Here is a 26901-nt window from a genome sequence, read left to right on the forward strand (position 1 = left end):
AATTTGGGGTTGTTGGTTTGCTTTTTGGGGGGGTGCAGGGGTCTGCCATAACAATGCTGATCTTGACTGTCCCTAATATGTGCTAGATGTGTGAGCCTGAGTATGAGTCTTTTAAATGCTATGGACCTGAGGCAACTCACTAGGATTTACCTACTAAATTTGAGGAGAACCCTAATCTGTTGGGCAACCCAAAAGAAAAGAATGTGAAATGTTTTTCCCTGTAGGACCTTAAGCAAAGAATTTTGCCGATATTACAGTTTTGCCAGGTCCCAGCCTGCCTAACACATACTTATGGAATGCCTGCATTAGTTATTCACAACTGATAACCCCAGGAGGATCAAATGAGATAATATATATAATGTGTTTTGGAAATCTTAAAGTACTCATATGTCAGCTGTGATCATTTCCATTACTAGAAAGAGCTACCCCAATCCCCTACTCCCAGTTGTCAACCTCACCTCCTGTCATTCTACCAATTTAACTTCATACCTTTAGTCAGAGAAGTACTTTCCAGTTCCTGGTCCCTTTTTAAAATATAGATGTTCCCTGCAAGATGAGCTCTGTAAGGTAGGTAATATAAGTATTTTCATTTTCATTTTGCAGACTTGGAATTATAAGATCTGGGTTCAAGGCCTTCTCAGATACTTAGTGGCTATAAAGACAATAAACACCGTAATAATCATTTTATTTCTGAGTTGAAAACCAGCTGGGAGCAAGAATAAAACACAGGATAGGTGGGGTCATGAGAAGGTTAGAAACATTTGGTACTTCAAGAAGAAACAAGAGGTACTAGCTGGGCCAGTCCAAGAGTATTCAAGACAGACTTTTTGCCTGCTTCACAATTTTGCTGAATCTTGCCCAGCCTCAGACCCACTGATGAAAAGCACGAATTAGTTGTTCCATGCTGAGGACTGTTCAGGGCTGATAACTTCTGGGTGTTCCCTCAGTTCTAGGGTACCCTCCAAATACATACTTCTGACTTCCTGATGTTACTGGCTGGTTTTCCATCACTGTTCTCTTGTGTAAGGAGAATGAGTTGTTATCTGCGTCCAGCCTTATATACTGCTTATCTCTTCCCTCCAGTCTATCCCTAAATCTTACGGGCCTCGCAGAACTCAGTCCTAAGACATAATTTGGTTGTAGGTTCTCTGTGTCCTTTACTGTGCCCACAAGAAAATGAAAAGAATTGGAAATTTTTTTTTAACTTAGAGAAGAGAAGTTTTATGGGTAACAATAGCTCTGTTTTACTTACTATTGTCTTTGCTAGCTAAAGTTGTTCAGTATCTCGATGTACAGAATGAGGAAAACCAAGTACTAACTATGGAATGAGAAATTTTGTAAGAAACAAAGAATTCTTTTTATTCACCATACAGCTTGTTAGGTGGATGACAAGAAGGAGAAAACTATGCAATCTTTTTCACTATAGGGCTTTAAAAATAGAATAGGTTCTCACCCCATCCCTGGCCACCACACCTATTTTCTAGATTCTCGATTGAGTGGTCCTTCACTCTAGCTGTGCAAGGTTGTTATCTCACTTTCCATGAGCAAACTGCAACAAATATAGAGGTTAAGTAATTTATTCACAGTCATCCAAAAAGCTAAAGGCACCATTTGGAATCAGACTTGTAAACCCTAAAAATTTTATCCAGTGACTTCACCCACTGAGCAAAACAGCCTCAAGACGCTTACTATCCTTTTAAGAAAAGACATAGCTGGTATTAGCCCAGCTAGACCAATGAGATAGAATCAAAATTCCCCTATGATTTCTGTGTGGCCTTGGGCAAGAAAGGTCCTTAACTTCCCTGTTCATCAGTTTTCTCATTTGCCAGGTGGGATAATATTTACCTGCCAGGGGTACTATGTGAATTAATCACCTAAAGTTTATCTCCTACTCTGAAGATAGATTATGCTGTTACCATTAAAAAATGACTGTCATCTTTGTTGTTTGTTCTATATTCAGCTCTCTATAAAGCCTTCGACAGGAGATCTGAAATGATTTTTCTTATCATTTTTTCTTCCTTAGTGATGTTTTTTTCATCACCAAAAGTGTATTCCACAGCAGCATGACCCATGGTTGTCTCTGTACTTATAGACAGTGTTCCATGACATTCCTGTAGGCCATGGTTCGTGCAGTAGATTATATTTCTTCCTTATCCATTCCTTTACTGGTTCCCCCAACTAGAAGTGTTCTCTCCTTCCTCATCTTCCTCTATCATGCTGTCAATATTTCCTTTACCCTTATACATTCTATTCATTTTTATTTGGGTCCACACTGCCTGCTCCTCCAGTAGATGATAAGCTCCTTGAAGGTAGAGATGATATTTCTTTTCATCTTGGTAGTCTCAGCACTGAGGACAGAAAATCTACTTTGTGAATGTTGAATTTATAGGAGCGTAGAGAGAGCCAGATGGGACCTTAGACACCATCTTCCACAATGCTCTTATTTTACAGCAGAGGAAATGGAAGTTCTGAGAAATTGTGCCTTTCCTTGTTCATGGCAGAAACCAAGTTTGAACCTACATCCACTGGCTTCAGATCTAGTGAGTGCTCTTAAGTTGTAACCAAACCTCCACTTCTGACATTTTACTTTAGTTAGGCCTTGAGAACAGAAGAAGGTAAAGTAACAGCATACTCCAGAGAAATGCTTTATTGGGACCTGTTTAGAAGTGGAAAGGCCTCCAGCAGACCCACTTGTTTGGGGGGTTTTTGTGTATATATAAACTAAACAGTGACAGAATTTTTAGCAGAGAGCGACCATGACTTCTGATTTACACCCAGAGGCCATCTGTCATAACTGGTCATTCACAGATTGATATAGCTTCTCATGTCATGCCCCTGAGAAAATGTGAAAAGCCAGTAGGGGGTAGGAATATTTCCGAATAGTTGAGTTCAGAGGAAGCTTCATGGAGGACATAATATCAGAGTTGGACAAGGAAGGGAAAGCCTTCAGTAGACAGGGCAGAAAGGGGGTGGCCGAATTCCATTCTAGAAGGGAAGGACCTCAACAATCTGAGATGGAGGGTGATGGTGGTAAGGAGGAAGGATAATATGAGCAAAGACCCAGAGACAGGAAAGAATAGGACAAGAGTGAAGAATAGAGAGTTATCCAGTCGGGCTAGAACATCATATACATGAAGGAGGGACATGGATGTTAAAGGCAGACTGTGAATCAGCTTTGAATGCCAAAATGAAGAGTTTATACTGGGAAGCCAATAAAGGCTTTTGAGCAAAGATGTAAAATAGCCAGAGTGATGGTTAAGAAGATCATAGATATGGGCCTAGAAAGGGACCTTACCTCAGGCAGTTCTTTGGAGGATACAGTCAATCATTAAACATTTATTATGTGCCTGCTATTTTATGTTACATTTTATATAATTTATTATATTTTAATTTATTTAATTTAATATATTATAATTTATTTAATTTATATTAATATAATAGAATATATCCTATATTATTAATATATTAATAAAAATAATTTATTTAATTTAATATATTATAATTTATTTAATTTATATTAATATAATAGAATATATCCTATATTATTAATATATTAATAAAAATAATTTATTTAATTTAATATATTATAATTTATTTAATTTATATTAATATAATAGAATATATCATATATTATTAATATAACATATTAATAAAAATAATTTATTTAGTTTAATATATTATAATTTATATAATTTATATTATTATATTTTAAGTTAAGAGCTGAGAATTAAAAAAGGCGAAAGACAGCCCCTACCCTCAAGGAACTCACAATCGAATAAATGTACTGAAGGGGAAAAAGTTAGTTCTCTAGATTGAATTAAATGATTTCTTAAGATACTGTCTAGATTTGGATATTATAAATGTAAGAAACATAGCTCTTCTATTAGCAGCCAGCAAGCACAACATGCAAATAAAAATCATTAGTGAAATCTTTGAGGCTTTTTAAAAGTAATCATAACAATAACTGAAACTAAATTGATTAAGAATTCTGAATTCACTTTGCTCAAAAATCTTCCAGTAACATCCACCCCCAAAATTCCTTTCCTCTCCTCCCACTATCTAGGACAGAGGACTAAATGTTTGCTCAAAGTTACTAACAGATTTTTTTTGGTGGGGGAAGGGGAACAGGATGGGGAGGGATAACCTTCAAGATATTCTGATATTCTAAAGTAAATGGGGGAAAAATTGCTTTTTCCCTTGCTTCCTTTCCAGTGCAGGTTCTGATGTTTTGGTAAAGTACTTTGAAAATAAGAGCTCTTTGTGAATTGTTTTGTGACCTGTGTGTTTTGTTTTGAGATGGGACCTTTAAGGAATTCTCAGGCAAGCATATTCCTACCACCAAAGCTGATCTTCGCCCACTCAGCAGTTTACCTTCTTAGACAGCTTCCTGAGGACACAAAGGAAGTTAAGATTCGCTCAGCGTCACCTATATCCAGTTCAGGTCTGAGGACTTAAAGCCCTTGCCTCCTTGACCCTAACCTAACTCTGTTCTCAAAAAAGATGCTGCCTTTCATTTATAAATAATTATAGCCAATGGAAGTAATGGAAAGGCAGGGTATGGGGAACAATCTACTTAGTAAAATACTTCAAACTCTTTGGAAAAAGCAAAGGAGAGATTTAAGAGAGAAGGACTGACAGCTTGAGAATTATTCATCAATTTAACCAGTTATCTAATCAGAGTTCATAGTCTCCCTAGGAAAAAACATTCACCACAGTCACTAGCCATACAGGTTCTTCCTGGGTAATTTAAAATCATTGCAGAGAAATGGTGGAAGTGGAGGTGGTGGTACAAAAAGAAGGCAAGTCCAGTCTGATGCGTTCCACAAGGTCCATCTGAACTTGTCCTTTCCTCAGGGGCATTCTCAGGTATATTCCCCAGTGTGTTGTGAGATCCCCAATAATATTCCTATTGCCACTGCCCACACCCAACCCACTCTGTACCTGAGGATAGGGAAGATCAGTCAGAATTGTCGAAGACAGTGGCCAAAAGGGATGTTCTGTGTAGAAGCCCCTAATCCAGCCTTCTGAGGTGAGAGGGTGGTGAGTCTGCCCATTAGACACCACACAGTATCTTAACCACACTGACTTAATATTCTGCATAACTAAGATTTGTTTGACTGTACTTATATTAGAAAGTCAGTGTGCTTTCAGCATGGCATTTCAGAAAAACCACAAACCTGGAGAGACTCAGTCTCAGTGAGGTCTTCCAAGGGAAAAGCCTTTCTGGTGATGGAAGCAGATAATTAACCTTGATTCAGCAGTTCTCTCATAAGAGGTACAGCATTACATCATCATTTCATCCAATTAATCTTGGCATTTAGCCCATTGCTGCAACCTAGAGTGGAAGATGGATCTGTATCTGGCCCAGGATTTGTCAGTTTCTTCTAGTGCTGGGACATACATACTCAATGCCTATGACCTTGACCCTTCATCCTATTACCCTAGAAGATGAACTGACTTTCAGTTCTGCTATGGCACATATGCATTTGCCAAACAGATGCAAAGAATATAAAAAAAGACTTTTCTAGCAGTTAAAGCGATATCACCTTGGAATGGGCAGCTTTATAAAGTAAGAGCTAGCATGTATATATCATTTTAAAGTTTTCAAAGCACTTTACATGGCTTATCTCATTTGATCCCCAGAATGCTTGAAGGTAGGTGTTATTATTATCCCATTTTACAGTTAAGGAGACTGAAGCTGAGGTAGGTCAAGTAACTTGCTAAAGGTCACAACAGCTAATAAGTGTCTGAGCCAGGATTCAAATTGAGATCTTCTAGACTCCAAGTCTAGTATTTTATGCACTATACCATCTGTTTTAGCAGAGGCAGTGATCATCTGACTTAGAGATTTGAGCTGGAATAGCTTAACCTAGGTTCCACAGATAATTAAGTCTGTAGATAGATTTCAGGGGGCCTGTGAACTTGGGAAAAATTAAGGTTTTATTTTCAGAACTCTATCTGAAATTAGTCATTTCCTTCCATTATGTAAAAATGTCATTCTGAGAAGGGGTCTATAGGTTTCACCAGATTCCCAAAGGAGTCCATGACACAAAAAGGATAAACATTCCTACTTTAGAGTGAATTCCTGCATAGCATGGGAATTTAAACTAAATGATCTCTCAGGTCACGGACAATTTGGGGAGACTCTGATTGTATGCCTTTATGTTCAGATTGCTATGAGGTTAGAGTAGGGCTGAAAGTGCATCTGATTTTGTTTAGCAAGCAGGCTTATGATATTGTAACTGTTCCCTTTGGCATCAGCAAAGATCAGGCCTTGAGGTTGGGTGGGTTACTACTACAATCTCCAAAGAACACCCCTCTTGAGCAAGCTGCTCCTAGAAAAACTGGGATCTCATCAAAACCCTTCACTAATGCTTCACGGGGTTTACACTGTGCCTGGATATGTTTTCTCAAACAAACAAATGAACAAAGATATTCTAAGGGAGCAGACCACAGGGAAATCCCATTTTAAAAAAAAAGAAAAAGAAAAAAGATGTTCATTTAATTTTGAATTTACAAAACAGAAGAGATAAGTTATTCATTTCCCCTTTTCCCTACCTTCAAATTATTCAACTTCAGTGGAAATTTCACAACTAAGTGCATACTAATACGTTATTTGCATCTGAAAAAGAACATGTTTAAAAATGAATTTCTTGTATTTTTACTCTACTTCTGAAAGGGAGTATGAAAGAATAATTCTCTGGACACAAAGGGCCATCAGAGCTGTGACTGATTTTCCTGATTTGCTGTTCTCAAATCAAATTAAGGCTGGTCTGTCACATTTCTTTTCCTTCTTTCCTTCCTATGCCTTAGGCCTGATAGTAGCACCTATAAACACTGATTAGAAAGTATGCTATTCTTTCTGGTCCAAAATGCCTACTAGAGGTTGCTTACTGAGAGAGTTGCTAACTGATGATGCTTGTAATTACATTTCAGTTTCAAAGTCACTATGAGCACTTATGGAAATATCAATTGCATAGTGGGTAGCAAGATGGTCCAGGCACCTGAACTTCCTGAGTTCAAGTTTCCCTTTTGACATATACTCTCTGTGTAATTCAGGCAAATCACTTTCCCCAGGCAACTCTAAATTGTAGAATAGTTACAAGTCTTCTTAGTGAAGAGTATTTCCTCCCTACTCAAATAAAATCATAAACCAAACAAAATTAAAAAGGACATTAGTGAGGGAGAAAGGTGAAGTCTCTTTACTTCCTTAGAATTATAGTCAGCACCAAGATCCTTACTATGAAAATTCTTCCCAGCAGGGTTAATAAGAATATTCAGTCACAGGTGCATATTGTAGATTTGGGGATTGAGGAAAGGGAGCAGGGGAGAAGTGGGAAGGGAAAGCTACCAATGTTTGGCCACAGGCAAGTTCTCGACGCCTTAAAGTGAAAGTTGATTAGCTCACTTTTAACTAAGACAGATTTCACCATACTCAGTCTCATCTAAATGAAAGAACATTGGACTAGGGATCCTGAGATTCTGCATTCCAGATTTTGCCCTTAACTTTCAACATAGAACCAAAGAATTTCATAGTTGAAAAGGATCACAGAGACCATCTGTCTAAACTGTGCCTGAACAAGAAATAGAGGCAGCTGGGTGATGCAGTGTGTAAAGTGTTGGACTTGGAGTCAAGAAAACCTGAATTCCAATTCTGCCTCAAACATGTACCAGGTGTGGGACTCTGAACAAGCTATTTACTCTCTCTGAACCTTAGTTTCCATATCTGTAAAATGGGGGTGATAAGAGCACCTACCTTTTAGGGTTGTGAGGATCCAATGATATAGTGCTTGTAAAATGCTTTGCCAAACCTTAAAGAGCTATATAAATGCCAGCTCTTCTTAAGAGTACTCATCACAATATCCTCAGAGAAGGGTTCAGCTAGTTTCCACTTGAAGATCTCCAATGAGAGGGAATTCGCTAGCTTTTGAATCAGCCTTAACTGTGATAATCATTTAATATAAATTTTGGACTTTAATAAGGGTCAGAGCTTGAATTAAGAAGAGCCTGGACCTAACAGTCTCTTTGTTCTCTGAAGTAAACTCAGAGAATACCTCTTCCTATGTCAGCAAAGCCAGATAGGGCTGATTTAGCATTCCTTACAAGACCTTTAACCCAAGACACTATCTTGAATAATGGGATGTTTTCCATATCTTAATATTTTGTGGACATGTACTCTGTTATGGCATGTTAATGGTAAAGAAAACACAGATATATTGGGTCGTAATTTCAATTGAAACTTTGTCAACTCTATTATCTTATTGTATTTACAACCTATGCAGTTAAGAAGTTCCTTTCCCACATCTAGTTAATCACTCATGGAGACCATAAATCTGAAGGACACAGACCACTTTGGATTGTCCTAAACAGATTTAAGCCTGGTCATTCTTGTATTAGTCAGAATTTTCTTCTGGTTCCGTGACCATGTAAATCGATAACTTAAAGGGAATAAACTGTATGCATTTAGCCTGCTTGCCTTTTCTTAACCAAACTTTCAGGTCGACAACTGCTAGAAAAGTTTTCCTTGTATCAAGCTGAACTGTGATTCCTTGTACCTTCCTTCTAGTACTCCTACTTCTGCTTTCTGAGAATTCTGTTGGATAGAGAGGCATTTAGGAAAGGTGAAAAGCTAAAAATGACTTGTCCTGTGTCCTCAACATTCCTCTGATTGACTAGTGTGGTAAGCCGGTCGGAAAAGGAAATTAGAGTAGTCCAGTATAACTTGCTCTTCATGAACCCATGCTCACTTGAGGTGATCACTGCTTCCCTTTTTAAGTGCTCATAAACTATTCCTTAATGGAAGCTGGGGAAGCAGAATGACCAGGAATCAAAGTCTAGCTTACCAGACTCTACTTTAAAGAATCTGCCCTCTGCCTCCTTCTGAAAATCGAGAGTTTTGTTCATCTCCAATCAAATGGCACCTATCGCTTTTTCTGCTGTTTGTCAAAAATAAGAACTCAGCAATCATATCTACAGGTTCTTTCTGTGCCTTGGGATGTAGTTTACCATCCAGGAATGGTGAATTGAATTCATTCAAGGCAGCTAAAGTACTCTCTTTTCAATTTCCTGGTAACCATTATTGTTCTCCACTTTCCAAACTGATAGAGAAAATGGAGGCAAAATAGGAGTTGAGAAGTTCTTCCTTCTCTCCAGATATAATATCACCATCCCATTCTTCATAAACCACAATCTGATCTATCTCTTTGGTCTTCTTCTTCCCCTAAGTATAGGTTTGTAAGCTTTTTTTTCCCCCATCATTAGCTTTCATCAGAAACCTCAGTCCCTTCTTGGTTTTAGAATCTTAGACATGGTTCCTTTTATTCTTTATTTTTAAATTCATTGGTATTTTGTTTTCATTTCTGAATTCTTTCCTTCTCTATATTCCCCTCCTGAACCCATTGAGAAAGTGAGAAAAACAAAACCCATTATAAATATATATAGTCAAACAAAACAAATTCTTGTATTAGCCATGTCAAAAAAAGAAGTATTCTTCAATCTGAACTCTGAGTCCATCCTCTCTTCATCTTGAGTTGGATAGCATGTTTCTTACAGTGAGTCACATGGAATTATGGTTGGTCATTGTGTTGATCCCAGTTCCTAGGTCTTTCAGAGGTCAGACCTCATTCTTACAGGACCATGCTACTCTTTTATTAATTGGTATTCAACTGCTTGCACTTGTGTGTACCTTGAAAAGCTAAGTTGGTTGATGAATTCCTGTGGTCCTCCTTTTCTTACTTAATGTATTCAGTTGTGTTTGTTATCAAAATATCATTCCTAAGAGCATCGCATCTCTCTTGGTCTGACTTTGCTGAAGAACCATAGACCTTGGAATCCTACCTATATTTTCTCTGAACTCTTTGAATCTGTTTCTTGGGATCCAGTGCAAGTCACCTACCTCTTTCTGGACCTCAGCCTCCTTATTTGCAAAATGGGAATTAGCCTAGGGTTGATCTCTAAAGTTGCATCTATCTCTAATATTCATTTTAATTCTGTTTAAAATGTATTATTTACTATATGTAGAACATAGTAATGTGTATAAGGGGGAACAAAAAATAATCTCTGTTTTCAAAGAATTTGCATTCTAGTGGAGGATGCCATACATATACAAATAAGTAAAATATACAATAGGGAGTGGAAACAAAGGAAAGATGTAGAGAAGACATTCTAGGAATTTTTAAGGAGAGAGAGAAGACTTTCTGTCGGGAGAATCAGGATTACTCATATATAGGAAGTAGCATTTGAACTGAGCCTTAAAGGAAGGTTAAGAATTCAGAAATCCAGAGATGAGGAGGGAGACATTCTGAATGAGGGAATTATTTGCAAATGCACAGAAGCAAGGAGATGGCATATTGAGTTCTGGAAATAGCCAGTATTCTAGTCTGGTTAGAATGTAGAGTTCTTGAAAGAGAGCAATATGAATGAAGGCTAGAAAGGTGGGTTGGAATCAGATCATGAAGAGTCTGTATTTTATTCTAAAGATACTAAGGAGCTACTGAAGATTTTTTTTTAAAGAAGGGAGCAATACTGTCAGGCATGTATCTTAGAAAGATACTTTTATGTGAAGCATAGATTGGAGAGGGAGACACTGAAAGCAGAGAGACCATTTAGGATGCCACTGCAGCAATCCAGACAAGTGATAAAAAGGACCTGAACTAGTGTCATTGTCATATGAGAAGATGAATTGTTAGAAGAGATGTTGTGGAAATAGAATTGATAGGATTTGCCAATTGATTTGTTATGAAAGTTGAATGAGAGGGGAGAGTAAAAGATAATCAGAGGTTTTGAACCTGACTGATTAGGAGGGTGGTGGTACTCTCAAAGAAATGGCCAAAATTGGAAGAGCAAGTGATGGGGGAGATGTGGGTTCAATTTGGGACATGCTAAATTTGAAGTGCCAGTGGAACATTCTAGGACATTCAGGTAGAGATGTCCAACAGGTAGTTAGAAATGTAGAGACAAAATTAAGAAGACAAATTAAGGCTGGATTATAGACTAAAGAGTCATCAGGATAGGAGTATCATTAAATCCATAGGAACATATGTCACAATCAAGGGAATGAATGGGTGGATGAATGAATGGGAGGAAAAAAGCATTTATTAAGTGCTTACTGTATACCAAGCTCAGGAGATACAAATACAAACAAGCTAAATAGTCCCCACTTTCAAAAGGTTTAAATTCTAACAGAACAGCAGTTCTCAGGACCCCTTTACACTCCTACGCACCTTGTCTTGTTTGTTTCTTCTTTTTCATGATTTTTCCCTTTGGTTCTCATTCTTCTTTACAGCATGACTAATGTAGAAATGTATTTAATATGATTGTACCTGTATAACCTATAACAGATTGCTTGCTATCTTGGGGAGGGGAGAGGAGAGGGAAGAGGAGAAAATTTAGAACTCACAATCTACGTGATAGCACAAGGTGGAGTTAAAGGTGAAAAGGTAACACAGCATGGAGATGGCCAGGAAGTGGTGTGGTGAGCCTGAAACAAGGCAAAATAACCAAGTGAGCATAGAAAGAAGGTAAGAGGATCATAGATTTAGAGTTTGAAGGGAAGTTCTCTTACCTCCTCATTTTGTAGATGAAAAATGCCTGAGGAAAAGTTCAAACTTACTTCTTCCTGACTTCAAATCCTACTTTCTTGAGAGAAGAGAGCTTGGGACATTCAAGGGGGATTCATGCTTAGGTGAAAGATAGATAGTCTTAGGATTGTATATCTAGAACTGGAAGAGACCTACGAAGTCATCTAGTCCAGCCCTGTCACCTTACCAAGGTTCAGGAGGTTGTGACATGCTCAAGGCCAGAGAGGGGCTTTGACCCCAGCTCCTTTGCCTCTGGTCCAGAACTCTTCCTAAGATGAATGATTAACCCCCTCAAAAAAGGACCTTCAGAAGAAAAACAAGAGAAAACAATATCATGGAATCCAGGAGAGTGGAAAGTATCCAGGAAAAGGGGGTTAATCAGTTGTGTCAAAGCCACAGAAAGGTCAGAAAGGATGAGAACTGAGTAAAGACCACTGGACTTAGTAATTAATCATTGGCAACCCCTGAAAAGGTAATTTTAGTAAAGGAGTGGGGTGAAAAGCCAGGTTGCAAGGGGATGAGAAGTGAGAACCTAATGAGGAAGTAGAAATATCAAGTTCAGGTCAATCTTTCTAAGAGTTTGAAAAGAAAATGAGGGAGAGATTCATTTAGCACCCAGCGCAGGTGTGCTCCCGTCCTCTCTCTGCAGTCATGCCCTGCTCCGAAGCCACCCCAGCCGCCGTGTCCCCCAGCAAGCGTGCCTGGCCCGCGCAGCCCGAGGAGAGCCCCATGTGCCTCTGCTTCGCCTGCCTCTCGGAGCATTACATGGCCCACTCCGAGGGATTGGCGCAGGCCGCGGACTACGACCTGTACAGTGCCTATGACTATACAATGCCAGCCATGGAGAAAGCCCTTGTGAAAACAGACATTCAGATCTCTCTCCCTACTGGGTGTTATGGTAGACTTGTTCCACATTCTGGTTTAGCTGCAAAACATAGATGTGGGAGCTGGTGCCATAGATGAAGATTACAGGGGAAATGTTGGGGTTGTACTATTTAACTTTGGCAAAGAAACATTTGAAGTGAAAAAAGGTGACCGGTTTGTCCAGCTGATTTGTGAATGGGTTTTTTATCTAGAACTTGAAGAAGTCCAAGGCTTAGATGACACTGAACGTGGAACAGGAGATTTTGTTTCAACTGGTCGAAACTAATATTATATAAAGAGTAGTTAGAGCAGCTTTTCCCCTAAAACAGTTAATAAAATGAATTTCTGCTTAAAAAAAAAAGAAAGAAAGAAAATGAGGTATGGGTGAATGGCATGGTCAAAGCAAGTTCTTTTTAAGGATAGGAGAGACCTTAGGATGGCTATAGCTGTTGGAGAAAGAGATGAAAATGGAAAGTAAAAAAGCTGGGAGAGAGGAGATGATTAATGAAGTAAACTGCCAAAGGAGGCAGTGAGAATGGAACCAGGGGCAAAAGTAGAGGGATTGATCTTGTCAAGGAGAAGGACCGCCTCTTCCTATGGGACTGGAGCTGAGGAAGGGAGGAAAGGTAAGATATAGAAAGGTGTTGAGGTGTGGAGATGGGGAGCTGGAGGAATTCATGATGGATGGTCTTCATTCTCTCAGTAAAATAGAAAGTAAGGTCATTTACTGGGGGTCAGGGAGAAGAGGAAGGGTGAGGGATGGCATTTAGAGTTTGGGGAGTGGAGGAAGTTTAGAAGAGATGCTGTTTAAAGTATGATAGTCAATAAGAGATTTTAGAAATACTGAAATCCTCAAGTAGTAGAGCCAAGAATGAATCTGGGAACCAGGTGATGAATTAATGAAGGAAAAAAGGAGAAGGACCTGGAGGTCAGTAGATAGCAACAGCAAGTACTTGGACAGGTTGATAAAGATAAAGTGTCCTTCAGAAAAGGACAGGTTCCTGAGGGATGGTGGCAGGAGGCTTTAGAATAGTAATAATAAAAATTAGTAGTTATATAGCGCTTTCAGGTTTGCAAAATGCCTTATAAATATCTCAGTTTACCCTCACAACAATCCTCTGAGGTAGGTGCTATTATTTCTGTTTTACAGATGAAGTTGTTGTTGTTGTCATTGTGTTTGTCCTTCGTTCTCAAAGAGGGCCATGACATCAAGATGATGACATGACTTGCAGTTGACTTTGATTTGAGTGAGGGGAGAGCTGTGCAAGGTCACCAACCTTATTTCTTTTTCTGAGCCATCTGGGTCCAGTAGCCTGATATTCATCAGGATGATTGGAGATGGCCCAGGGTACAATGTGAGACCCTGACCCTTTCAGGCTAAAGTTTTATAGTATTCTCATTTTGAGTGAGATACACCCTTTCAATGAACAGACTTCTTTAAGTTGTTGTTGTTGTGTTTGTCCTTCATTCTTGAAGAGGACCATGACATCAAGATGATCACATGACTTGCAGTTGACTTTGATTTGAGAGAGGGAGGACTGTGCAAGGTCACCCACCTCACTTTCTTCTCCTGAGCCATCTGGATACAGATAAAGTAACCCAGGCAGACAGAGGTCAAAGGACTTGTCCAGGATGACAGCTAGAACTCATATGTCTGAAGCTAGATTTGAACTCGTCTTCCTGACTCAAAGTCCAGCACTATATCTTCCTTCTTTTCTTCCTTCATATATGAAATACTATAGGTCAGTTTAGCTAGAAAACCAAGTGTATGAAAAGATATAATATAGCCTGGAAAAATAGAATGAAACCAAATTGAAAAGAGCTTAAAGGAATTTGTGTTTTATCCTATAGACAACAGGGAATCATTGACATTTCTTAAGCAGGAAATCATATGGTTAGACTTTTGCTTTAATTTTTGTGTTTAGAGGGAGTTCTAGGCCTGGAAGTAGAAGAAATAGAAGACCTGCGTTCAAAATCCAATCTCAGACATTTACTAGCTGTGTGGCCCTGAGCAAGTAACATAACTGCTGTTTGCCTTAGTTTCTTCACCTGTAAAATGGGGGTAATAATAGCATCTGCCTCACAAGGGTTGTTGGAAGGATCAAATGAGATAGCATTAACAAAAGTGCTTAACATTGTGCCTAGCACATAGTAGTGGCTACATGACTGTTTATTCTCTTCTGTCTAAGACTGTCCATTTGCCAGCTATCTGGACTAATAGAATATAAAGTCCTCCAGCATAGGGACTGTTTCATTTTTGCCTTTGTATTTCCCATGCTTTTATAAATACATATTGACTGGTGGAGTGGAGCAGGGAAAGTCTGAAAACAATGAGGCCAATAAGGAAACTGTTGCAGTAGTACCGATGAGAAGTGCCCGAATGAGTAAAGAGAAGGGGATGGCTTTGGAGACAGATGTTCTGGAGGTGGGATCAACAAGTCTTGGAAACTGAATACAAGGAGTCAGGAAGAGTGAGAAGTTGAGGAAGATTCCAAAGTTGTGGACTGGGGTGACTGGAATAATAGTATTTCCCTTGACAGAAGTAGGGAAGTTAGGAAAATAAATGGATTTAGGGAGAAAGAGAACGAGTTCACTTTTGAACATAATGAGTTTGAGATGCCAGTGAGATAGCCATTTGGAGACTGGAGCTCAGGAAGAAGATATGGGCTTTGTAGAGTTGGGAATATGTAGAGTTGGGAGTCATTTGCATAGACATAATAACCGAAGTCACAGGAGATGAAGTCACACTGAGAAGTGTGGATGGAAAAGGGAATAAGACAGAGCCTTATGGAATGCTCAGTTAGGAGATTGGATGTGGATGATAATATAGAAGAAAAGACTGAGAAGGACCAATCACATGGGTAAAAGGAGAACTAGGAAAGAGAAGTATCATAAAATCCAAGTAGGAGACAATGTTCAGGAGGAGGATGTGATCAACAGTAGCAAATGATACAGAAAAGCCTAGAAGGAAGAAGACTGACAAAAGCCAACAAGATTTAACAATTAAGAGATCACTAATAACTTCAGTTAAGTGACCCTCAGTTTTAGAGGATTCATAGTTCTCTGACAGTGATTTGGTGGGGTAGGCTAGCTTGAGTAAAATGAGAAAGGAGAGACACTGTTGTACACAGTATAGATACACATATGTAAATACATATACTTGTAAATAGATAAGCCCTGGCTTCAAGTTCAGTCATAAAGACTTCTCAATGATCATTACTCCATGGCTCATTTTCCCCCTTTTCAGAAATCTTCACAGGAACATCAAAATCTTATTTGTGTTTTGCAAAGATGCAGCACCCTACAAGCAACTGCAACCCCCAAGAAATTAACATAGTGTATGTCTATTAAAAGGTGTCTAAGCACAGGAAAGGGACTACCATCTTAGTTCAGTTAGCACAGAAATTGTAATATTTCTTCTTCTAGAATGTGCTGTTTCTCCCCAAATTTCTACCCTGAAATTTAATTACATAAGCCTAGCAAAACTCAAGGAACTAAATGTTCAGTTGCCCACCTCATACATCTGTCCTAGGGCCCGTCTAGTTTCAGATTCCCTTTCCTTGTCTTTTGGGTTCATTTGTCCTTTGCTCTAACATCCACTGCCCTTGTCCCAGCTCTAGGCTGCCACTACCACCACCTTTCAACACTGTCCTGTAGATATCACCTTGACTCAGCTTCCATCTGCTGTTGCCAACTCATATTCTTCATTCCCACCATAACCCCTGAAGGTCCCATCTATCTTCCATGAGGTTCTTTTTGCTAGTAACCCCTGTTCGTGACTTCATGCACCTATGTCCTAGGGTTTCCTTTCATCCTGTGCACAGGAGGGACCAAAGGGCCTTCCAGATTACCTTAGAACTGTTTAAATTCTTTAATCCTGGATGTTCTTTGTCTTTTGCCTTTTACACCCCCATACACACACGCACACACACAGAGCTGCAGCATATGTCATGCACATGCACATTCATCAGCACCTTCTATGGTTCTTTGAAAGCTTTTATTGCCTAAGACTTAACAATGTGACTTTAAGAAAGTCACTTAGCTTTTAGGAATATATTCCATACATCCTTAGGTGAGTCACTAAAACAGATGTTTACATAGAAATGGGTCTTCCAAAGGAGAGGCAAAAGGATACCTAAGATAAACCCCCAGTCAATATATCTCTAACTTTCCCAAAGACTAACCTTGGCAGCTTTAGAGATTTGAGACTTAATACCTTCCCTCTGCTTAATGATCTGGGCCTCCTTTAAAAATAAATACCTGAACCTCTCAGGACTTCAGCCCAGGGAAGGGCCACTCCTGCAAAGTGAAACTTCTCACCCCTCACCCGTATATGGAAGAAATGTACACCTGTCAGAGCAACGTCCCCAAGCACAATGCCAGTGGATAAAAGGTGACCAACATACCTTCAGGGCTGGCAGAGAAAGGGCTGTTTGAAGAGGAGTAATAAGCAGCAAGTTGTCAGCCATAGCAGGGACTATAACTTGAGTGACCCAAAAAGAGAGGAAGAGGAAGTAGCTAGCCTTTGGAGAAAATTTATAGCCAAGGCCCTAACATTGAAAGATGAGGAAAAGAACAGTGAAAGGAATACCTACAAAAAGAATTGAAGAGAAAGCCTTCATAAACTATTTTTAAAATCCATTTGTACCTCTGACTCAGTTATCTTCACTGACTCCTTTATAGCTATGGTGACACTAGAAGGGGAGATTATGCTGGAGATCAGAGCCTTGAAATCAATTAATGTTAATGAATAAAATAAAGCCCTATTTATAACTCATTAAAAACAGACAAATAGTTGCTAGGTAAGGGACAAGTATTTTAGCTGCTAAAATAAACAGGATCATAGAAAAGTTGGGGGGAGTGGAGTACAGAGGAATGACAGTGGGTGTGGTAACACCTAGGTTTATTCATCATTTGAAATCATTCCCTCCTTCTTTCCCTCCCTCTTTTCCTTAAGCTCTTGCCAAGTCTGAATTTTACAGAGCCCAAGCCAAGTCCAACACCTTGCCCCATGTCCCTTGTTAATGAATGCAACAAGACTTCATCATAAAATTATCTGGATATCTAGGATTATGAAATGTTTGGGGCAATTGACAGATTACTAGGAGCAGGTGAAACCTTTCTACATCTGGCTTGGTGGAGAAGATAAACCTCTTTCAAAAGATCCAGAAAAGCGGCTTTGAAAGACTCTCTGAGGCTTTTAATGTTCTTCTGAGAGACTTTTTGAATTCACTCTCCATTTCCTGTCTTTGAGATTGGTGTTTTTCTTGTATGGGAATTATGTGTTCTTTTAATGTTATTGCTTTTGGTTTCAGTTACTAATTTGTCCTTCACTTCTGTGTATTTTCATTCCCTATCAGTTATTTTTTCTTGTGTTTCTTTGGCTAGGTTTGCTAGAGCAGTTTTAAGTTTTTCTGCTCTATGGATTATTTTTTGCTGTGCTAGCTATGAATTTTGCTTTCATAACTCTTATTTCTCTTTTAAATCATTCAGGAACATCCGACTGTGATTCCATGCTCTCTTGGAAATTCACAGTGTCCTCTGCCTTCTCAGGTATTGATTCATTTTCCTTTATCTTACAATATTTACTCATAGATATCTGGCTTGCTTAGCTGATCTGGAGGCCATTTTCCTTTCTATTATTAATATTTTCCCTGTTGTTTTGTCCGCATATACTCAAAGTCTTTAACTGAGTTTTTTTTAAACCCAAGATTTTCAGTCATTTCCTATTTTTTCCCTTATTACTAACTTTCTGACTCCTTCCTATTTGATTGCTGTTTCCCTGGAGACTGAACCTTAAAGCATTATCAGCCTCCTCCCACATGAAGGTATTCATATCTCACTGGCCCTGGTGTCTGCTCCATATGTCTTCCAGGGGACAAAACTGGTCCCAGCTGCATACCAGTCCCCCTTCCTCAGGCTTATCTGTGGATCACTATACATACTAGTATCTTATCCCAGGCCCTTCTGTTCTGCAGCTAAATACTGTTGTAACACAGGGCACAGCTACACTGGAGTCCCAAACAGAGCAAACGTATGCCTTTTGGTTTTATGTAGCACTGGGAGGTGTGGAAGACATAACTGGGTTCTGTTGCAAGCCTATGGGTTGGCTTGTACGGTCCTGCCAAAGGGTGTTAGCTAGTGGAGGAGGGTGTGCTGAGTGAGCATATTTTGGGTTAGGAATTAGTTTTTTCTCCTGTTAGTTCAAGATCTGTTTTGGTTTTTGTCTGACTTCATTAGAGGTCTGAATATCTTAGAACAGAGCATTATTGCCAGCAACAGTCCTGAGTGCGACCCAAATCAGACTAAAATGTGCTTGGGAAATATTTAACAGAATAAATAAAAATACAAAGAACACAGATAATATGTCATTTTCGAAGTCAATATGCAGCCCATACATATGGTTTAGTGCCCTCATTTCTCTTTGAATTTGATAACAGTGTCAGAGTATGAAGATAGCTGAAATTACATTATCACTCATACAGAATTCCTATTTTGAAGAGGATTGAGAGGTTGTGAGGATTAGGGAAAGTGTCTAGTCCTCCATCTTGTTGTTTATGACCCCTGCAGCCTTTTTAATTATCCCAGGCTTCTATTGTCCTCTGCTCTGAACTCTGACAGTTTCTGAAGTTGTTCTTCTACAAAGCTGTCTTATATAATAGTTTTGTATATTTTTCATTACTCATGTTTGTCATTCTTTTTGTTTATAAGGGACTACTGTACATTCTTCTCTTCTATTCCGGAAAATAACTAGGTTGAGCACACAGTAGGCATTCACTTAATGCTTTCTTTATATATAGTGAAATGTTGGTGGAGAGAGAGTTGTTGAGTAGTACAGTTGTTAGTGTTGTCCAGCCTCATCTTGTGAGTGAAATGACACCAGAACTTTGAGAGAAGGAAAACACTGGAATGGATGGAGAGAACATAGTGAGAGGATGTGAAAGAGGAATAATAAAAAGAGAGAATAAGCTTGGTTAGTGGAAGTTTAGCATTCCATGCCATCCAGAAGCCTCAATACCAATAATACTTCGAAGGAGATTCAAGTTTGTTAAAAATAGGAAAAATAATCTCTTTCCTTCCTACCTTATAGTACTGTTTTAAGGGTGTATGTATTTATATGTGTGTACACATACATATGGTGTGCATATATATGTATATATTACTCACACATATATTTAATAAGTATTTTTAGATATGCATATTTTGTGTCTTTATATAAACCTGTGTGTAATATGTGTGCCTGTGCTTTGGGGTTTTTTGTTGTTTTCTTTTCATTTTTAAAAAAATTATTTTTAATTTATGAAATAAAACAAGCATTTCTATTACATAGTATAATTAAAGAGATGACTGCACAGCAAACTGCAAATCTGCTATTCACTACTTGCTATTCCTTTTAAATATACAACAAAATTATCATGTAAATTTCTTTTCCATGTTCTTCTATTTTCTTGTAAAATCTCTCTCTATGTCTAGATCATGTATCCATTTTGACCTTAACTTGGAAAATGGTGTAATTGAAAAATTGTTGTTCACTCATTTCAGTTGTGTTTGATTCTTTGTGACTCATTTTAGGACTTTTTTCACAAAAATTCTGGAATGGTTTGCCATTCCCTTCTCCAGTTCATTTTACAGAGGAGGAAATTGAAGCAAACAGGGTTAAATGATTTTCTATGTGACACTTGTCTGAGGCCAGATTTGAACTCAGGAAGTCAAGTTTAAATATTCATACTGAAAGATACTATATCGATATAAAGGATTATTGTTAAATTACTTGTGATTTAATTAACCTGTGTGATCCCTCTATTCAAATTAGCCTCTTGATTCATGTCTGCAACTTCTTAATTTCCACTTTTTTCACAGACCAACTAGGTAGCCAAAGCAATATTTCTTTATTTTTCTGCCCCTTTGGATTGTCATCTATAGCAAGTCTATGATACCTTCCTGATACAGCCCCAGGTCAACTCATTACTTTGTTGTTTAAGAGTCAAAGTCACTATTTAGAAGTCAAAGGACCTGATTCAAATCCTAGCCCCCCAATTAAGACCTTGAGCAAGTCACTTAACTTCTCTGGATGTCAGTTCCTTATTTGTGAAATGAAGAGTTAAGACTAAATAGCCCCTAAGTTCCCATCCAGTTCTAAACCTACAATCCTACAACCCGAAACCCTTGGATTCCATTAAATCCTATCATTTAGGCATTTTAGACTCCACTTCTGTATGATCAACCTTTTTCGAAAAGTAATAAAGAAGGCCAAAAAGGCATAATCAGGCAAATAGAGGAGGGAAAAAAAGAAAAGCAATGTCTTAGAAACCAAGATATGTGAGTATTGAAAAGAATGAGAATGGGGTAAGCCAACAATGTCAGCTGCCATGGACAGCTGAAAACTAAGGACAGGCCACTTTATTTGGTAGCTAAGAGGTCAGAAGAAAACAGTTTCAGTAGTAAGGTAAGAATGGAAGCCAGATTGCAAGGGGATGAGGAATGAGTAAAAAATGAAGCAGTGAAGACAGAGAGCATAGTCTCCTCTTTCTGGAACTCTACTTGTGAGGAAGAGGAAAGATAATGAACAAGAGCCTAAAGAGGATAGCAAGGTCAAAGGAAGGGATTTTTACGATAAAGGAGAGCTCAGTATATTTGTAAACAGAGAGGATGAAAAAAGTGTAGGGGGAGAGATTGAAGATGAGAGACTGCAAGAAAAAAAGAGAGAGCACAAATGATCAACGTACTGTGCCCCAGAGAAGTCAGGCAATCGGCTAACACATATTTTTTAACCACTTACTATGTGCTACATGCTAGGGTTACAAAAGTAGGAAAAATAGACCCTGTTCTCAACAAACTTACAATCTAATGAGAGAGACAATATGCAAACAATCTGTACAAAGCAAACCATATACAGGATAAATAGGAAATAATTTAAAAGGGAAGGCACTAGAATTAAGAAGGGTTAGGGAAAGCTTCCAGGAAAAGGTGGAATTTTAGTTTAGAATGAAAAGAAGTAAGGGAAATCAGTAGGCAGAGCTAAGAAAGGAAAGCATTCTGGGCATGGAGAACAGCCAGAGAAAATGCCTGGTGCTAAGAAGTAAAGTGTCTTGTTTAAGGAATATCCTGGAGACCAGTGACACTGGATTGAAGAATCTGTGGTGGGCAGTAAAGTTTAAGAAGACTAAAGGGCAATCTGGGGGGAGGGAGGGAGTGTATTAGTAATGGCAGGAACCAGGAAAAGCCCCATGCAGGAGGTAGGATTTGAGCTGAACCTTGAAGGAAAACAAGGAAACTAAGAAACAGAGTTAAGAAAGCGATGCATGCAAAGTGTAAGGTGATCCAGGGTATCCTGGAGGCAGCTCATACCAGCTAGCGAGAGTGAACTGTTAAATAATCAGTGTGAACATTTATACCTTGGAATCAGCAAAACCTACAAATCAGGGCTTGATTTATTGATTGTCAAGACTTAAGCAAGTGATAGAGAAAAATGTTCATAGTGCAGATTAAACTAAAAATGTTTTTTTCCTTTTTGGAGAGCATCGTTTAATAATTCCAAGGACAAAGTAAAAGAAGACAAGAAGAGGCAGGGCTTGGTTAACAAAAGTTTTCAGTGTCAGAGGAGTTTATTTTTGATCCTGGAGGGGAAAAGGAGCCACTACAGCAAGAGTCACTGTCAGATATGAGCTTTAGAAAAGTAACCTTGGCACCTTAGTGGAGGATGGATTGAAGTGGAGGTTGAATTGAGGCTAGGAGATCAGTTAGAAGGCCATTGTAATTGTCCAGGGAAGGGGTTTATGCTACGGTAGTGGCTGTGTGAATGGAGAGAAGGGGACCTACATGAGAGATGTTGTGAAGGTAAAAACAGCACCATTTGGCAAAGGACTGGATATGTGGAATGCATGTGAGTGAAGAGTTGAGGATGGACATTGAGGTTGCAAGCATGGGAGAGATGGAGAACTATGGGTATGACATGAAGGGCACAGTGGGAGAGATGAAATGAAGGAAGTTTTCAGTGGCTTTAAGGTTATGGCAGAAGGGATATGAGAGAGCTCATGATAGATGGCCTCAGTCTTCTTGAGAATCCAAATTATCTGCCAAGGGAAGAACATTGGAAACTGGAGGAAGGAGGTTCTCAGAATTCACAGATTCTTTTTTTCATAGTGGAAAGGGACCACAGAGGCCATCTAGTCCAACCCATACCTGAAAAAAATAACTCCTAGAATTCTCTACAAGTTGTTGCCCAAAGGCAGTAGGTTGCACAGTGGGTAGAGCAGGCCCTGGAGTCAAGAAGACCTGAATTCAAATCCAGCTTTAGGTACTTACTAGCTGTGTGTCTCTTACTCCTGATTGCCTAAAAACAACAACAACAACAACAATACAACAACAACAAAACAAAACAAGTAGTTGCCCAACCATTGTTTGAAAGTCTCAAATGAGGGGAAAACCTATTAGTTCCCAAGGTAGTTCATTTCACTTTGGAATAACTCTCATTGTTAGGAAGATTTTCCTTAGTCCAGACCTAAATTTGATTCTTTGGTTTCTCCCATTTTTTCTGGTTCTGCCCTCTGGGACTAAGCCAAAAAGTCTAATTGCTCTTGTACATGATCATTACCCTGATAAACAGAAGGATCCTTATAGCTCCTGTCAGGTAGGACAAAGAGTTAGAGATCAATAGTAGAGTGGCCTTGCATAATAAAGGCCCATTTGGAGTTAGAGTGGATGAAATCTAGTCTGTACTTTCACAACTTCTTCTAGGATCATTCAGAGGCAGCAGCTTGGGAGTAAGAGCAGAGATGCAGATATAATGATGGCCCAGGGTTAGGAATTAGCAAAAATAACAAAAGGCCAAAGGGGAAAGGCATTCAAGGGTAAAGAACAGGGACTTGATGAAATGACTTGATTGTGGTCCTTGAAGACATCATTATGCTAGAGTCAAGTTACCGTGTGTCTGACTGTGGCTAATCAGACCAACACAAGCTCAGAATTCTCTACCCCTGGTTGGGCACAAAGAGTCCATGTGAACATATAGGGTGAATTCTCTAAATTTGCACATCTCACATTGCTTTTGAGCATCTTCAATTCTGCTTTGTTCATAGAGCACAACACCTTCTCTGATGTGGGCATGCTGTGCTGGGTGATCCTGTGCCAGTGTTATACAATCAATTCCAAAATTCTTAAGAGAGACCTTGAGAGTGTCTTCTATTGCTTTTTCTGACCACATGAACACTTGCCCGATGTGAATTCTCCATAAAATAGTCTTTTTGGCAAGCATACATTTGGCATTCAAACAACATGGCCAACCCATCAGAGATGCACTCTCTTCAGTAGAGGTGGAATGCTTAGCAGTTTAGTTCAAAAGAGGACCTCATCTGGTGTCTTGTCCTGCCAGATGATCTTCAGAATCTTCCTAAAACAATTCAAATGGAAACAATTCAGTTTCCTTATATGATACTGGTATATTATCCAGGTTTCACAGCCATACAACAATGAGGTCAGCATGAAGGCTCTGTAGACCTTCAGTTTGGTAGTCTGATACCTCTTCTTTCCCATACTTTCCTTTGGAGCCTCCCCAAAACTGAGCTAGTTCTGGCAATGTGTGCATCAACCTCATTATCAATGTGTACATCCCTTGAAAGTGTACTGCCAAGGTAAACAGACTTATCCACAGTACTCAGAACTTTTCCATTTGCTGTAACCAGTGGTTCCACATATGAATGGTGTGGTTCTGGCTGATGGAACACCTGTTTTCTTGGTGTTAATTGTTAGGCCAAAATTAGCACAAGCAGCAAAAAATCGATCCACTCTTCGTTGCATCTCAGCTTCAGAGTCTGCATTGAGTGCACAATCATCTGCAAACAAAAAACTGTACACCAACACTCCCTCCACTTTAGTCTTGGCATGTAGTTGTAGCCTGTTTAAGCTGAAGAATTTACCATCAGTTCAGTAGCTGACCTTGATACCATGTTCATCTTCGTTGAAGGAGTTTGACAACATGGCTGAAAACATCATGCTCAAAAGCATGAGAGCAAGCACACAGCCTTGTTTCACTCCATTGGTGACTAGGAATGTGCAAGAGCATTATCCATTATCCAGAATCAGGCAAGCATGCTGTCATGATATTGACATACAATACTGAAGAACTTCTCCCAGGCAACCAAATTTTGACATGATTTTCCATAAGCCCTTGCAACTGACAGTATCAGAGGCTTTGGTCAGATCTACAGACATTATGTACAGACCTCTGTTCTGCTCCTGGCATTTCTCCTGGAGTTGTTGAGCTGCACAAATCCTATTGACTGTTCCTCTGCCCTTTCTGAAGCAACCCTGGTTCTCAGGTAGATGACCATCTTCCAGGTGAAGGATGAGTCTATCAAGGAAGACTCTGGCAAGAATCTTGTCAGCAATGACTACTAGAAAGACGCCCCCCCCCCCCCCCCCCCCGTAATTGTCACAAGATAATTTACTTCCTTTACCTTTATAGAGGTGGACAGTGAAGGCACTGTCAGCTTTTGTATGAGCAATGGACCTACCCCCCCTGTAAATATCAACTGAAATACAATTAGCACTAGGTACTTTGCCACATGAAAGAAGCCTAATGGCATTCAAAACCTCTTCTTCAGCTGGAACACCAGCTAGGGAGGGACTGACTTCAACCTGAGGTAATTGGTCAATGGCTTTAGCATTGATTGATGACTGTCTGTTGAGAACTCTATGGAGGTGTCCAGCCCATCTTTCTAGGATATTTACCACTAATCAATGTGACTCCATCAGCACTGAGTAGTTGAAATGCACCATAGATCTTTGGCCCATAAATAGCCTTCAGGGCATCATAAAAGCACTTTGGATTGTTACTATCAGCATAAAACTGAATTTCATCTGCCTTATTGAGCTAAGAATCCTGCATCTCTCTAAACCTTGCTTTTACTTTTTGATGGATTAAATGCTGCCTTCTTAGAGATGGATGAACTACCCTGTTCTCATTTTTCATTTAGCAGCTTCTGAATTTCCCCATCATTTTCATCAAACCAGTCTTGGTGTTTGCAAGTGTTCTGACCCAAATGAGCAAATGCAGTGCTGTACACCAAGCCTCTGAAAGCTGTCCACTCCTTTTCTGCTTCGCTGTTGCCAACCATGTGTTGGCTCAACTTCCCTCCAAGTTAGCAACAAACTGTTCTTACTCAGAGAAGCACTTTAATCTATTGACATTAATTCTTCTGGTAATCATTTTATTTTAGGGCCGCTGCTTTTGTTGAATGCAAATATTTAGTTTGGAGAGAATAAGTGTATAATCAGTTCAGCACTCTTCACCACACATTGTCTTCATCACTCTCACATCCTATCTGTCTCATCTCCAGACAATCACATGGTCTATTAAATGCCATTGTTTTCTGCAAAGGTACATCCATAGATGTATTTAGGTAAATGGAACAGTGTTGGTGATGGGAAGGTCACGAGATGCACAAGTCTTCAGCATTAAGGTGTTGTGGAACTTGCTGCTATATTTGGTAGTCTTAGTCTACTCTAGCATTAAAGTCACCCAAAATTATAAGCTTATCCTCTTTTGGCACGTTGATGATAATGGTCTCTAGGTCTTCTTAAAAATTTTTCTTTGACCTTATCAGGGTTTGTCATGGTGGGAACATAGGTACTAAGGATGATGGCATGGTGTTTTCCTATAAGTGGCAATCACATTGTCACAAGCCTGTCATTCATTCTTTTTGGTAGACATATAAGCTTGTTACCTAGATTCGTTTTGATTGCAAAACCTACACCAGCTTTACAGTATTGCCCTTCACTGTGGCCTCTCCAAAGAAAGGTTTACCCAGCTCCAACTTCAGTAAGCTGGCCTTCATTTGCCAGCCTTGTTTCACTCAGGGCTGCTATTTAGATGTGATACTTAATGAGTTCTCTTGAAAAATAGCTGTTTGTCTTTCAGGTCTATTGGATTTTGTGTTGTCTATAAGTATGCACACATTCCATTCACCAATGGTGAGTGAAATCATCTTTGCAGGAGCTGTTGTATATTTTTTTGAATTTTGATGGCAGAGTGGGATCCCCACCAGCCAGATCAAGGTTGGTTAAGCAGACAATTTTTAGGATACCTTTTCTAGCCCCTTCCTCATACCAGGAGGTGAGCAGTACAGTTCTTAAAAGGCTGCTTACATACTCAGGAGGCTGCTGAATTCCACTGCTGCTTCCAGTGAGAAGATGACCCTGTGGTCTGGGTCGCCTATGTTCAGGGTTGGGACTACAGCCCCCAATGTATCTGCACCTGCTGCTTTGTCACTTGCCTGTCACTACAGGACTTTGAAATAAGTGTATGGGTGATGTCTTTTGATTTGTACATAAATTGGATTTAAATGAGACAGAACTGCACGAAGTGGTCAGTCTCACTCCATCTTCCAGAGTCATCAAGACAACTGGTGATGGCTCAACATGCAGTGGATGATCTTGACATCTTTCATGTCTAACCAAG

At 39.3% G+C, this 26901-nt stretch overlaps 1 protein-coding gene and 1 pseudogene across 5 annotated transcripts in view; both read left to right on the forward strand.

Annotated features, from left to right (window-relative positions):
- Positions 1-26901, forward strand: part of SH3RF2 (SH3 domain containing ring finger 2) — a 167010-nt gene that overhangs the window by 92493 nt on the left and 47616 nt on the right. For 3 of the 5 annotated variants that reach the window (XM_072630651.1, XM_072630652.1, XM_072630654.1), the window contains one exon: positions 17937-17996. The exons of the other annotated variants lie outside the window; for them this stretch is intronic. In XM_072630651.1, coding sequence (XP_072486752.1) covers positions 17937-17996 — 60 coding nt within the window. The remainder of the gene's footprint in view (positions 1-17936; positions 17997-26901) is intronic. 5 annotated transcript variants of the gene reach the window in all.
- Positions 12153-12828, forward strand: LOC140518472 (deoxyuridine 5'-triphosphate nucleotidohydrolase pseudogene; annotated as a pseudogene).

Source organism: Notamacropus eugenii, chromosome 1, assembly GCF_028372415.1.
Source record: "Notamacropus eugenii isolate mMacEug1 chromosome 1, mMacEug1.pri_v2, whole genome shotgun sequence".
NCBI classification, from domain to species: Eukaryota; Metazoa; Chordata; class Mammalia; order Diprotodontia; family Macropodidae; genus Notamacropus; species Notamacropus eugenii.